Source organism: Aegilops tauschii, chromosome 2 (genome assembly GCF_002575655.3).
Source record: "Aegilops tauschii subsp. strangulata cultivar AL8/78 chromosome 2, Aet v6.0, whole genome shotgun sequence".
In the NCBI taxonomy this organism is placed as follows: Eukaryota; Viridiplantae; Streptophyta; class Magnoliopsida; order Poales; family Poaceae; genus Aegilops; species Aegilops tauschii.
This window is the reverse complement of record NC_053036.3, coordinates 644,508,016-644,523,427: the sequence shown is the minus strand read 5'-3', so window position 1 is coordinate 644,523,427 and position 15,412 is coordinate 644,508,016. Positions and strand designations below refer to the sequence as shown.

The following is a 15,412-nucleotide window of genomic DNA, read 5'->3' as shown; positions in this document are numbered from 1 at the left end:
TATAGTGCGCAATTAATGGCCAAAACATGTGCGTCGCTAATTAGCCTTTTCCTAGTAGTGTTACAAGGAGGCTACAAAATTGACTTTCCCCGGTTATTGGGGTCCAATCAAAAATATCTGTCTACCTCAAAAAAATTATGTAGGGATGATTATTATTTTCTTTATAAAGGAAAACATATGATTTTTTTAGACGGAACTCTCGAAATTCAAAGGATCTAGCGGTTAACTGGAAACTAATCCACACCGCAAAAATTAAAAATGGAAACTAATTATTCTTTTGGCAATTTGGCAACAAATCCTGGAAAGAAATAATCAGGTGAGTATTCCTGCACGCCTCAGTATTGATTAGTGCATGCTATATATGTGTGCAATCTTAATTAATATGCCATACTACTGAATATTTATATGATGATCTGGCAATAATCCTTAATTTTGGCAGTTAGGAAACTACTCATGCATGGAAACAAATAATCTTCCCGTGTGTGTTGTCCTTCCTAACCGATTAATTAGTGCATGCCATATACCTATGCTATCATAATATTTGCCATACATACAGACATGAATGGTGCCAAGCCCTAGCGAGTGATTGATATTGATGTGATTGAAGTCTATATAAACCAACAGTCTACTCGTTCACCTCGATCTACTCCAACCACTACCACCACCGCCGTCACCAATTCGATGACCAGGACCAGCCAGCAGAGACCGGCCATGGCGACCTGCAGCCAGCTCCTCCTCGCGCTCGCCGTCGTTGCCGCCGCTGTTGATTGCACGGCGGCGTTTGATCAGGATCACACGCCGTTCAAGCCGATCCCTGACCTCTCCGTCCCGCGCATCCAGGAGCTCGGTCGATGGGCCGTGCAGCAGCACAATGATCAGACGGGCGACCGCCTGACGTTCACCAGAGTGAACGGCGGGCAGTTCCAGATTGTGGCGCCGGCGCTCAACTACCTGCTTGACATTGATGCGACGAACGTCGACGGCACGGCCAGCACGCACACCGCCCTCATCTTCGTGCAGTACTGGACCAACACGCAACGGCTCGACTCTTTCAACTGATCCATCGAGTGACATATGTACCGCTCGCGCGAGGGAGGGCCTGCTGATTGTATTGTCTTGACGATGCAATAAAAACGATCGATTTCCAGTTTTGAATTTATACGCATTTGTTTCTACATCACAGGCATTAACTTTCGTTGTGCAAGTATGCATGCTTTCTTTTTGATAAAGTATATGCTTGTTTTCATATCACGAAATAGTACATAGTATTGAACCCGTACAAGCACACACTAAGAGCATGGTTAATAATATAGCCATGAGCCTGCTGTATGGAGTTGCCATAGAAAACCAGCTAGGGTTTTCCTCCTCTCGGGCGATCTAGGTTACCCATGAGTTCTCCCCGTCGACGGCAGGCCCCAGGTGATCCGCTAATCAGTCTGGTTGGCGTCCCCCTCGGACGCCCACTCTGCCACGAGCGGAGGCGGCGGGTCCGCGTCTGCCGCCAAGTCCGATCTCGAGGGCTTTTTTAATCAGCTTGATCTCAATGAAGAGGAATTCGAGGACATTGTGATTGACGAGGAAGACCCATAACTCCAGGAAAGTACTCGATGGCTTGCCCTAGCTAGGGTTCATACTAAGAAAACCTTTAGTCAATCGACATTTTACAAGGACATGAGAGCTGCGTGGAATCCGATGCAGCGGGCAAGATTCCGTCCGGTCGGCCCCAATCGCTTCGTCGTGCAGGCGTCGTGCTTGGGGGATTGGGAGCGAATTACGCTACAGGGACCGTGGTTGTTTCGCAACTGGGCAGTGTTACTATGCCCATATGATGGTTTTACTAAAACAGAGGAGGTTAGCATTGTTCATATGCCTATTTGGCTGCAAATCCATAAGCTTCCAGATGTTTACTGCAAGAAGAACATTTTGAAGGGTGCAGTAGAGGTCATGGAGATGCGCTTGGATGGTAATATCAGGGGGGACTATGTAGGAGTCAGGGTTAAGCATGACATCAGAATGCCCCTGACGAAATCTGTGAGTATTGTCCGTGGTAGAGAATGCCATGTTTACCTTGTTCGATATGAAAAGTTGGCAAGATTTTGCAGAATGTGTGGCCTTGTAGGCCATGAATTCAAGGAGTGCGGAATGGGTATACACGAGGAGAAGGATATGAAGTTTGGCGTGTGGCTGTACGCGGACGCACCCAACCTAGAGGGGACTCTCAGTCAGCAGAGGAACATAAGGCCGATCGTTCCAGGAATGTGCATGTTAAATCTCTGGCAACGAATGCATCGGCAGGGCTGGGGAAGAAAGTGGTTGATCCTGATATGATGGACATGTCCATGTGCCCCGTGAAGATCCTAGGGTGCAACATAGTGCAGGATAAGGTCCCCAGAAAGAGACTGGACACGGACAAGGCAGAAGGGGCGCTCGAGGCAGCCTCTGGTACCCCGCAACCCTTGCTGGCTATCACTGATGGTTCTGGCAAGGATTTGAAGGAGAATAACTCTCCTACAAGTAGCTCTAGTAGCAAGAGGGCAAGAGTTTCCAAGGATAGCGAGAACCCACAACATTTGGTGCCCTTCTTCGAGGAGGACCGCCCGTCTCAATGAATATCTTATCGTGGAACTGCCCAGGAGGGGGAGGGGACCGCCAGACAGTTCGTGAGGTGTTGGCGCTCTCAAAAGCCAATAACCTCAAGCCAGTCTTCCTTTGTGAGACTAGACAAGAGTCTGTGAAAGTTGAAAAAAAAAAGAGATGGAACTTGGTCCGAAGGGTTTCCATGGTATGAGTAGTGGTGGCAGAAGTAGTTGATTGGCACTATTTTGGGATGAGTCTTTGATAGTAACAATACTAGAATCTTGCAAACGGACCATTGATGTTAGAATTGTAAATGGGGGCTCCGGAATATCATGGAGGGGAACCTTTGTTTACGGCGAACCGAGAGTTGAAAATAGACAACGGATGTGGGATCATTTATGTAGGCTTCAAGCCGTCTCGAGGAGCCTTGGTTGCAACCTGTTGCCTGGAGCGTTGGTCGCCACCTTGCTCGTCGCTGCCTCCGGGCCGCCGAGCACAGCTATGAAGAGCCGCCCAGCCGCCACAACTTTTCGGAGGAGAGGGAGACAAAGGAACGAGATCTGACAGAATGACTGAATGACGCTAGGTTTTCTGGATTAATATGCGCTCAGATCTGGCTGGGCCTCTATTTCGGCCCGTTAAAATGGAATCTCAGCTGATCGGGGGAAAATGCAGCGACAACTAACCAATTTAGCGTTGTTTCGTGCCGCAATTAGGCCTGCACGAATTTTGGGATTTGCCCCATGGTTGTCCCAAGTCACAGACAAATTAGGCCTGCACGAATGGACCAAATCGTTGTGCATGCGTTTTTCATCCTGGCAGGATCGCTCGGGAGAAGAAGCTATCGAACTGTACTGTTCGCTCGCTCCAGGATTTCTGGGGAGAAGCTAGGTGCTGGCTGCTGGCGATGGAGTCAGGGACTTCGTGACCGTGGAGCACTACCGAACATGCCCTTAGGCCTTGTACAATGGTAGGTGCTAACACACGGGTGCTTAAGAAAAAGGATCAGCATACCGTCGCAAATAAATGCGGTCTCGCAACGCGGTGCTAGGCAGAGGTGCTTCCGTTGCTTCTTTGCCTTCAGCGTGACTCAAGTGAGCAGTTATTTTGCCCAAGCACCGCTGGCACTGGAAGCAAACCTTTGCTTTTGTCTCCTTTCCTAAGCACCTGTTCAAACCAATCCCAGGAAAAAAATCAGGTTTTTTTCTCAAGCACCCATGCAAGCACCTGCCGCTGTACGGGCCTAGTCCCCACATGGCTTGATGTGGCCAATGATAGAGAGGCGAGCATGGAGGAGGGTACATAGCAGGTCCGTCAAGGCGAGAGACATACCACTGAGAGAGCAGTTTGCTAGAGTTCTTCTTTCCTTTTGAAGCATGTGGAGTGGGGTTAGCTTGATGTCGAGCGATAGGAACCAGAGTGAGCCAGATCATAAGTTCACCACGGAAGTGTGAATGAAGACATGTACTGCACGGGAAAAGTACCCTGCAATATAATCCACATGAATCAGATTGGCCATATAATGAAACAATAGGAAGAAGAATCTTCGGCAGTAGCAGCAGTAGTAGTATTTAGATGTTAATAATCCAAATAATAATGTTTTAAAGAAAGTTTGAAATACATGCTTTATACTCTCTTTTCTAACTTCATAATGAGCTCTCCATGGAACATGGCGATTCCGTATTAGGTGTTTCTTGGTCGCCTCTTGTCATATGTCAACCTTTATTTGCCGTCTTAGCGCATCTCCAAAACAGACCGAACGGAGGCATCCAGATGCAGTTTTCCATCCATAGTTGTCTCGTACCGGTCCGTGGACCATTCCACGCGCCCATTTTTCCGCTAACCAGAAACAAACTTCCAGCACGTAGGACTCTGACCCATCCAAAATCACACACAGACCTCGCGTCTCCGTCTCTTCCCGCTTTCTCTACAAGTGCTTCCTCCCTGGCCGACGCTACCTTTATAACATCCTGGCCGCCCGCCAAGCCCTTGCCGGACCTTTGTGACCTCTGCCGCTCCACCTGGCCGCCATGCTGCTTTGCCAACACCGCTGTTCCACAGCCCTCGTTTGTCCGACATGCAGGTACCGTCCGCCCCTATGTTGTCCGTGGGATCACCACGCCCGGCAAGTGTTTGGTGAAATGCCCATGCTAAATTTTGGACAACTTTACTCCCTTCTTTGAAGCAATGGATTCTAACATGATGTATATCTATGAGCACTACGTTGAGTCATCTCATGGCTCATCCGATGACGAGGATTATGTGGATGAAACGGCGATCATGTAGACGGTCCTTACAGACGCGGAGCATGAGGAAGAGCATGTTCTCAATTTCAAGGGGATGATCAAGAGTCCTCGAGGTGCTGAGTCGGATGCGGAAAAATGTGTTTGGTCGCTTCTACAATGGTGCCCGGGCCTACGATGACTACTTCATCTTGAAGAAGGATGCCATACGAAGAATTGGATTCTGTGCACGGTTGCATTACAGATGCTTGCATATTGCACGGCTGCAGATTCGTGGGACAAGTACCTTCGATGTCTAAGAGCACATGTGGAGATGCCGTGATTAAATTTGCTACTGCATTGGTAGAGGTGTTTGTACCTTAGTACTTGAGAGAATCAACTGTCGCAGAGACACTGAAAGGCTCATGACACTCTCGGAAGCAAGAGGATGTCTAGGTATGTTCATATCTCTTGATTGCATAAATTGGAGATGAAAGAACTATCCAAAAGCTCTACACGGGCAATATCTGGGCCATGTTAAGAAGCCCACCAACATTCTTGAAACAGTTGCATCGCAAGACCTCTGGATTTTTTAAAGTTTCTTTGGCATACACGAGTTTCACAATGACATCAGTGTGCTGCAATAGTCTTCATTGTTTCCTAGGTTGACTAAAGGACGACCTCCTCCATGCAACTATACTGTCAATGGGCATGACTACAATTTGGGCTACTATCTATTCACGGTACCTATCCTGTGTGTGTGGTCTTCGGGAATACCATCACTGAGCTAGCTGGTCATAAAAATCTCACTTTGCCCAATGATAAGAAGGAGCTAGAAAGGATGTGGAGAGAACATTTGGAGTGCTCCAAGCCTGTTTTGCAGTTGTTCATGGAACTGCTAAACAATGGGATCCGGAGACCTTGTGGAAGGTGATGACATGTTGTGTGATCATGTATAACATGATCATGGAGGATGAGGGTGAAGGTGATGCCAGCGGTCTGAAATTTGACCACATGGGTGATCTTATCCTACTTCCAAATCAGAATCCGGCCGCGTTTGATGAGTTTGTCCAAATGTGCCAATAAATTCGGGGTTGAGCAATTTATGAGCAGCTCAAGAACGATCTGATTGAGCATCTGTGGACGGTTAAAGAGGACAACTAGAACATATGTGTGAGTTGAGTTCACATTTGAACTATTTTATTTCAAAACTAGTTGGATTGTCATATTTAAATTTGAACTACTATCACATTTGGATATTTTCCCTCATCGAAGATTTGATATGCTATTATTTTAAGCATTGCTGACTTCAAAAATAGGGCCGAACGTTTAGGGGAAAGGGTTGGTTCCCAGCCCCCATATCCGTGTCTGCGATGCCTCTGCACCAGTCCGTGGACAAATAATGTGTCGATTTTCAGGGTTAGCGTTCAAGATGCCCTTATGTTTGTTGTTTTTGACTTCACTGGGTCTCATAAAATAGTAAATCCCAAAAAAAGGTTCTGTTCTTCTCGTAGGCACAGATTTTGGAAGCATGGTCTTCCTTTTCCAAAAATAAATATGCTAGGGATCACAAGGAATCTATGGTTCTTCCTTTTCGAAAAGCAAATCTTTCAGGGATTATAAGGAATCTATTCTAACACCTTTCATTTTAATGAATGGGAAAATTTATGGAATTACCATATAACCATTATAAAAAATGGATTTATAAGGAATCTAACGGTGAGAGTGGCGTTTTGGGCGTGCACACATATAATATCGAGATGTATGCGCTAAATTTTTGTTTGGAATTATACACACTTAGAAATATTTTTTCGACCCTGCAATTTTTTTTGCGTGTTCCCGGGAGCACCAACATATTTCCTATCTAACGGTGCTATAAACAATGGATTCATAAGGAACCTCCTATATAGCGGGACTGAAAAGTGTTTCCCAGGAGTATTTCCCAGTCGATTGAGAAATAGCTATAACTCAATCGATGCTAGTCATCAGATTATGCAATGAAGGTTGATGCTGATTTTTTTGGTGGTTGTTTTTTTCTCTCTATTTTTTTCCATGGGAGGCGGTTGATATTGAAACTCCCAAGTTGAACTACGAGGCTAGTTGCAGGATTCGCTGGTAGTGTAAATATTTTCCAGAAATATGAGGGTTGCATGGGACATAGTGAAGAAGGTAAAATTTCGGCTTGTCAATTATAAAAATGAAAACACCTGAATTTTGTAGAGTCGAAATCCCAGAATTTGCACTAGTGGCCAAAAATAAAAAAAATCAGCAAATTATTTTTGGCAATTCGGAAACAACACTCGTGGCAGCACAGTCATCTAGGGATGATTGTAATGTATTTATGATGCAATAAACACTGGTCCATTTCCAGTATTGAAGGTGCAGCGTTTTTTTGGATGCCAATATCTGGAGAATGTTCCAAGGAGGCCTCACCACAGCGAACGAATTGTTCCCTTCGATCGGGATGGGCGGGGGGGGGGGGGGGGGGGGGGGGCACCCCTCATGGCTTCACGAAATAGTGTGTTAAGTTACAAAAACAAAACTGAAAGCATATAATAATAGAAATATAAAAAAGGTATTTTAATTTTCCCACAAAAAATGGTAAAAATGATCACGTGGCAACTTGTTGGAATAACTTCACCTCGTTGTAATCACCGTATTCTGAAAAACAAAAATTCAGAATTTTCCTTGGAGGCATATAAAAACAAATCATGCAAAACATGACCTGCGTTCAATATATAAAATTCTATGCTATTAATATTAAAAATATCATGCTCCTATGAGTAAAAATGTCATGTTGTTAACATAAAAAATGCCATGCTTTTCTTTGAAGGGATAAATGTCATGCTCCTAATAGTAAAAATGACAAGCTATTAAGATTTAAAATGCCATGCTCTTAATAGTGGAAATGTCATGCTATTAATAATAAAAATGTCATGCTCTTAACAGTAAAAATGCCATGCTATTAATATTAAAAATTCCATGCTCTTTTTAAGGGAAAAGACATGCTATTAATAGTTAATGTGACATACTCTTAAACAATAAAATTGTGATTGTAAAATAAAATAAAATTGTGTTGTTAAATAAAATAAAATAGCAGTACTGAAGAGTGCCTCCGCGTCGTCCGTTCCCAGCTGGCTTGCCATATGGGACCTCTCGGGGGATGTCCGCACCGTCTGAACTGCCTAGACGGCGCGCGCCCGAGCGACCCGCCTCGTCGGTCCTTGACAATTGACAGGTGGACCGCAGGTGTGCCCCGGGCCATCGTCATGGGGGGCTTTCGGGAGCGCCCGCGAGCGAGAGTCCCCGTGCGCTATCCCGCGGGCGATGGGAAGGCTGGACCCGCGTGTCTCCGTCCTCGCCCCATGCCGGGCTAGTTCGGTCGTGACAGGCAGGGCCTGCGTACCGCCCGGGGCGCCAAGTCACGCGTGGGTCTAGGTCCTCTTGATAGTTGGCGCGAGGGTTAGGCCGGGCCAACCAATGTTTTTGCTTCGTGCAAGGCGGGTGCGCGAGGTCGCCCCTGCTGGTGTATGTGGTTGGAGAGGGTCGTCCGGCCGGAGTCACCATGGTGCACAATTGTCAAGGCTAGGTCCGCCTGTCAGTTCCCGTTGCATCTTGCCGGGTCGCCTCACTCTCGCCACCCGCGAGACGGGTGGTCAGAGAAGGCCATCCGAATAGTGGTGCGGCGGTGACCCAGCTGGCTGGCTAGCGGCCAGCTGTTTCTGAATGCAGCCCCGAGAGTAACTTGGTCCTTTTTCTTAAAGCGGTTGTGTCTTGCTATAAGTTTGCAGTTTTATGCCGCACTCGTATGGCGTATGTGAGGGAGACCTGGACTAAAGTGTCTTCGGGCGTCCGGCCTGTTAGCAATGGGCCGGACTGATGGGCTGTGAAGATATAAAGACCGAAAACTTTACCCGTGTCCGGATGGAAGGCAAGCTTGGCGATCAAATATGTAGATTCCTTTCTTTGTAACCGACCTTGTATAACCCTTGATCCTCCCGGTGTCTATATAAACCGGAGGACTTAGTCCGGAGGAGAGGGCATAACTATAGTCATACAGGCTAGGCTTTTAGGGTTTAGCCACTACGATCTCGTGGTAGATCAACTCTTGTAATACTTATGTTCATCAAGATCAATCAATCAGGAAGTAGGGTATTACCTTCATAGAGAGGGCCCGAACCTGGGTATACATTGTGTCCCCCGTCTCCTTTTACCATCATCCTTAAACGCACAGTTCGGGACCCCCTACCCAAGATCCGCCGGTTTTGACAGCGACATTGGTGCTTTCATTGAGAGTTCCACTGTGGCGTCGAAGACAGGATCGATGGCTCGCCTTGTTCTCAAGGACAATATCACCTCCGGAGGAGCGCTGGCCCCAGGCCAAACCCTCTGGCTGGGCGGCTTTACCATGACCGCCCGTTCGGCCGTTGAGCCGACGGTGACCTCCCGGGTCATCGAAAATCCCCTTCGTATCGACTCCGGACACTCCAAGCAGATGGATCAAGCGAAGCTTTCGTTTTTAAACGAACTCATCGACCGCATCGCCACCCTGGGGGTCACTACAGACTACGATCGAATTGGGCTTAACCCGATCAGAGAGAAATCAAATCTCCACCGATCACCCACCAGATAGCGGTAGTCGAGGAGAGAGACGACAACTCTCCCTCCATACTAAGGATGGACTATGTCCAGATCTCCGATCTCAAAGAACCGGACACCCATCTGCGAGGAGATGTATCCCGCCCTCCGAACATAGAACCGGACGGCAAGCCCAGGAAATCAGTGGATATCCCGGAGCCCGATCTGTTAAATTCGGACGACCTTCAGATTCCGGATCCAACATTGGGTCAGGGTTCGGATTTAAAACCACCCACCCACCCATACATAAGCGCTCTCATGAGCATACAACAGCAGTCGCAGAAACGGTCCACCACTTCTGGGCCAGATTCCTTCTTGTCAAAGACAAAATTAAAGATTGCCGCGACGAGGAAGCAATCTCAGCGTTCTGAAACAATTGCATGGATGAAGGAATCCTCAATGCCATCAACCGCCATCGCATATTACACTTTCCTGACCTGGCAACTATCCTACAAAAGTATAGCGCAATGGAAAGCGCCTGGAAAACCCAGGCAGCCCGTTGGGAACCATCGGTCCACACTCAACCCCTCGTTCAGGGGAAAAGGGTGCACCCTCGTGGCACGCCCGGCCCAATAGTAAAGAAATACAAATCCACCACGGGGCGCGGAACCGTTTTGGAAGGATGGCTCGATGGGCCATGCAAAATACACGCAACACCGAATAACATACCAACCCACAGCCTTAGAGCATGTTGGATACTCCGGCAAGTGGCCAAGAGCGGCGAAGATATCCTCACCAAGAATACACATGAACAACACCCCCCAGAAGACGACGACCGCAAAGTACTGACGGTCTTCGAGACATTCGCTTCAAACAATAGGCGCAAAAGGGCACTCCGCGAGTCGCCGAAGTCTGCCAAATCGCAGCAATAAACCCTTGGAACGACATGGCTATAACTTTCAATGCCAGTGACGAACCAAAACACAGAGTAGTCCGAGTACCAGCTGCCTTGGTTCTCAGTCCAATTGTGGATGGCTTTCGGCTCACCAAGGTTCTCATGGACGGCGGCAGCGGACTAAACCTCATCTACAAGGATACACTCCACAAGATGGAAATAGATAGGAGCCGCATCAAGCAAAGTAGCACGTCCTTCCGAGGAATCATCCCCAGTCGGGAGGCGTAGTGTGCGGAAAAAATCACACTTGACGTGGTATTCGGCACACCGGAGAACTATCGGTCCGAAGAAATAACCTTCCAAGTGGCCCCTTTCAACATCGGATATCATGCCCTGCTGGGACGAGATGCTTTTACACGCTTCTAAGCTATACCACATTATGGGTACATGAAGCTCAAGATGCCCGGGCCCAACGGCATAATCACTCTTATCAGTGATCCGGACATAGCACTCCGCGCCGAAAACAAAACCGCATCCCTGGCCCTCGAGGCATTATCTGAAGCCCTCGCGGCCGAAGAACTAACCGCATTACGCTCTAGGGTGGATAGGGACGACGTGATCCTAGACAAACGACCCAAGTCACCTACTTCAAACCAGCAGAAGAAATAGTCAAATTCCAAGTCCATCCAACGGACCCCAACAAGACAACATCTATTGGGGCACAACTCGACCCAACGGTCGATGCCGCGCTACGAAAGTTCCCGTGCGAGAATTGGGACATATTTGCCTGGGACCCTTCTCACATGCCAGGAATCCCACGCAGGCTAGCCGAACACAGCCTCAATATCCTTAAGGGATATAAACCGGTCAAACAAACACTGCGGTGTTTCTTCGAACCCAAACGACAAGCTATGGGAGAAGAGCTAGCCAAGTTACTCGAAGCCGGATTCATCGGAGAAATAAAACACCCGGACTGGCTAGCAAACCTGGTGATGGTACCAAAGAAGGATAAATCCTGGCGCCTATGTGTCGATTTCAAAGACCTCAACAAGGCCTGCCCTAAGGATCCCTTCCCCCTCCCCCGGATCGATCAGATCATCGACGCAACCGCAGGACACGACTCACTGTGTTTTCTCGACGCATACTCCGGTACCATCAGATCAAGATGAAGGAGTCCGATCAAGCCGCAACGGCATTCATTACCCCATATGAGCCTTTCTGCTTCAACACTATGCCTTTCGGGCTCAAAAACGCGGGCGCTACTTACCAACGCATGATTCAAACATGCCTGGAAAAGCAGATCGGCAAGACAGTAGAAGCATATGTGGACGACGTCGTCATTAAGACCAGGCACGTCGAGTCGCTAATAGACGATTTACGTCTTACATTCGACAACCTCCGTACATACGACATTAAGGTCAATCCAGAAAAATGTGTTTTCGGCGACCCCGCCGGAAAACTGCTGGGCTTCATTGTTTCCAGCAGAGGAATCGAAGAAAATCCAGCTAAAATCCGAGCTTTGTCGCAATTGGCTACACCAACAAACCTTAAACTGGCCGGATGTGTGGCAGCGTTAAGCCGCTTTATCTCCAGATTGGGAGAAAAGGCATTGCCACTGTACTGCTTACTCCGGCGCACCGATCACTTCGAGTGGACAGATGCGGCAACGACCGGACTGGAAGAAATAAAAACCCTCCTAGCGAGCATCCCAATCCTGGCCGCGCCAAATGTGGGCGAACCCATGCTATTATACATATCGGCAACACACCAGGTGGTGAGCGCCGTGCTCGTTGTTGAGCGAGAGCAGGTCGGACACAAGTTCCCACTTCAGAAGCCTATATATTACGTATCCACTCTTCTCACACCATGCAAATCCCGGTACCCTCATTACCAAAAGATAGCATACGTGGTCTTTATGGCATCCCGGAAGCTGCGACACTATTTTCAAGAGTGTTCGATCACGGTGGCTTCCGAAGTACCACTCAATGATATAATAAACAACCGCGATGCTACGGGCCAGATTGCCAAATGGGCCATTGAGCTCCTTCCATTTGACATAACATACAAACCACGTCGAGCCATTAAATCCCAAGTATTGGCGGACTTCATCGCCGAATGGACAGAGGCCGAACTCCCTAAAGAGTACGACACATATTCCAACTGGGTCATGTATTTCGATGGCTCCAAAATGTTGGCAGGATTAGGAGCGGGTGTCGTTTAACGTCCCCCACTGGAGATGTAGTCCAGTACGTACTCCAGATATTATATACAGACTCCAACAACGCAGCCGAATACAAGGCCTTATTGCATGGTCTTCGGATTGCCGTCTCTATGGGCATACAACGCCTAGAAGTGCGTGGGGACTCAAACCTCGCAATATCTCAAATAAACGGAGATTTTGACGCCAAAGATCCAAAGATGGCGGCTTATCGCAATGTCGTCTTAAAAAAGTCGGCTCGGTTCGAGGGGCTCGAGTTTCATCACGTGGCTCGAGAAAGTAATCAAGCGGCGGACGTCCTCGCTCGCATCAGCGCCAAACGCGACCCCGTCCCAACTAACATCTTTCTGGAAAGGCTTTTTAAGCCATCCGCGGTGTGGCAAGGGGAGGGCGGCGACACTAGTCCGGACCCGAACACAACCCCAGATTCTGAACACACCTCTATCATCGGGGGCTCAGCCACCGAAATAACACCGTCGGCCCAGCTCATTATGGCAGTAATCGCCCCATAGACTGAACCCTACTTGGCCTACCTTAATAGGAAGGAACTCCCTGAGGATCAGAACGAGGCCCGCCGCATTGTCCGGCGTTCGAAGGCCTATAAGGTTCACGACGGAGAGCTCTACAAGAACAGTACTACCGGAGTCCTTCAAAGATGTATCTCCGAGGAGGAGGGGCGGCAGCTCCTGGCTGAAATTCACGCTGGTCTCGGCGGCCACCATGCCGCAGCTCGGGCCCTTGTTAGCAAGGCCTTCCGTACAGGTTTTTATTGGCCGACGACCCGAGCAGACGTGCAGGACCTCGTCCAACGTTGCGTCGGATACCAGCTTTTTGCTAACCAGAGCCATATGCCACCCACCGCTCTGCAAACAATCCCCATCACTTGGCCTTTCCGGGTCTGGGGGCTTGATATGGTCGGACCCCTTAAAGGAGGAAGCCATAAGAAAAAATATCTGTTGGTCATGGTGGATAAATTCACTAAGTGGATAGAGGCCAAACCAGTTAAAACGGCCGAGGCCGGACCAGTGATAGACTTTATATCCGGTGTTGTACACCGTTATGGTGTTCCACACAACATCATCACTGATAAGGGCTCCAACTTTACAGCCGATGAGGTGAAAATTGGTGCGCCAATCTGGGCATTAAGCTCGATTACGCCTCCGTCTATCACCCGCAAACAAACGGTCAAGTCGAACGGGCCAATGGTTTTATTATGAGCGGCATCAAACCCAGGCTGGTGCGATCCTTGAAGGAATCAGACAAGCACTGGGTTGAGGAGCTCGACACCGTACTCTGGGGGCTGCGGACCACGCCGAATCACACTACCGGATACACACCTTTCTTCATGGTGTACGGCGCAGAGGCGGTGTTGCCCTGCGACATTATTCATGACTCACCTCGAGTGCGCATGTACGAAGAGAGAGAAGCCGAGCTCGATCGGCAGGACAGCCTAGACGCCCTGGAGGAGGAGCGCGACGTTGCAAAAGCCCGTTCCGCATTTTATCAACAACAGGCCCGCAGATATCAAAGCAGAGAAGTACGGGCCAAGACTTACAATGTTGGCGAACTCGTTCTACGCTTGCCGGAGAAGAAAAAGGACAAACTCAAGCCCAAATGAGAAGGTCCCTTCATCATTGACAAAGTTCTCACTGGAGGAGCGTACCGCCTGCGTGATGCGTCAGATAATCGCTTAGAGCCGAACCCTTGGAACGCGGCCAGACTCCGAAGATTCTATGCTTAGTGCCAAACTCTTTGTTTGTTTCCTTCTCCCTAATGTTCCTTTTGTTTTTTCCTCTCTTTTCGCCTTTTCCCCTTTTCCCCTTTCCTTTTAGCCTCAAAGCTTTTCGCGCGGCTCAACCGCGCATTGGTAACATACACATACTTCAATATGTACATCCATCATACCTGGGGGCTTTTTGGATAGAAGCTTGTTATTATTTTCCGAGCATCAAGCTCATTACATATGCGTTTTTCCATATGTCCCTTTTCTTCGCCATTATATGCATCGATATGACTTAAGTTTTGGCCAAGCTGGGTTGCCTGGCTCTTGTGCTTATGCCCTACGTTCCCGTTAGTTCGGCTAGGGCATAAAGGGAGGACCTTTGCGATTGTTACTGCCGGGTCATCCGGATGTGTACCTCAGACTGGGTGAAGCCGAAAGCTAGCGTTCTTAAGGGAATATTCGGTTGGTGGACTAAAGATGTTTTTTGCATTTACTACATTGTGAACCCCCAGAAGTTAAAACATACTGCGATTTTTTAATCACAGCTCGGACATGCGTGTTAACGCATGCATACCCAGGGAAAGGAACCCTTAATGGAACTATTCTCTTTGGAAGATGTTTCTTACAATCTTAATGTAATATAGCATAACTAGCCGGATACAACTTGTCTGTTCAAGCAACTATGACCCCTACGCCTGGTTTCCAAGCATACACCGGTCTATTCGGCCGCAATAGTATTCCGAAACACTCCGCACCTTCGGGTCCAGAGGTCGAAGTGAAAAGGTCTGCCATGACAATCGTTTTACAATTCAGCTAGAAGGAGAATACACAGTCACTTGGACTCAAACATTTCCTCCTCTATACCGTCCAGCAGGCTATCTAACTTACAATCCTATTAGGAAAACTTGGCGGCTACTTTTACTTGGTCATATACCAAACTAACGGGAACTTCTTTCCCATCTGACCCTAGAGGTCCGACCCAAGCCATATGATTCGGATCAAGCTTGGTGTACCGCGTTTTCACCATGGCCCAGGCCTCTCGTGCACCCTCCCGGCAGGCTGATATTTTCCACAATCGAAAGCACTTCCGCGCTCCCTTTAATAACTCTAGGAGCTCCTCCATCTTTCCTGGAGGAGAGGCAGATGGCCACACGGCCTTGGCAACGCTTTGCATCGCCTGCCGAGTTTGCTCATGCATG

At 48.3% G+C, this 15,412-nt stretch overlaps 1 protein-coding gene across 1 annotated transcript; it reads left to right on the top strand.

Annotated features, from left to right (window-relative positions):
• Positions 1-683: 683 nt before the first annotated feature.
• Positions 684-1,115, top strand: LOC109758734 (cysteine proteinase inhibitor 8-like). Its single transcript, XM_020317600.4, has one exon. It carries the CDS (start codon positions 712-714, stop codon positions 1,057-1,059), a length of 348 nt encoding a protein of 115 aa, XP_020173189.1. The 5' UTR covers positions 684-711; the 3' UTR covers positions 1,060-1,115.
• Positions 1,116-15,412: the final 14,297 nt, after the last annotated feature.

Bases quoted from the DNA above. Each gene is read 5' to 3' on its own strand.
- LOC109758734 (XM_020317600.4), top strand. From the start codon at position 712: ATGGCGACCTGCAGCCAGCTCCTCCTCGCGCTCGCCGTCGTTGCCGCC.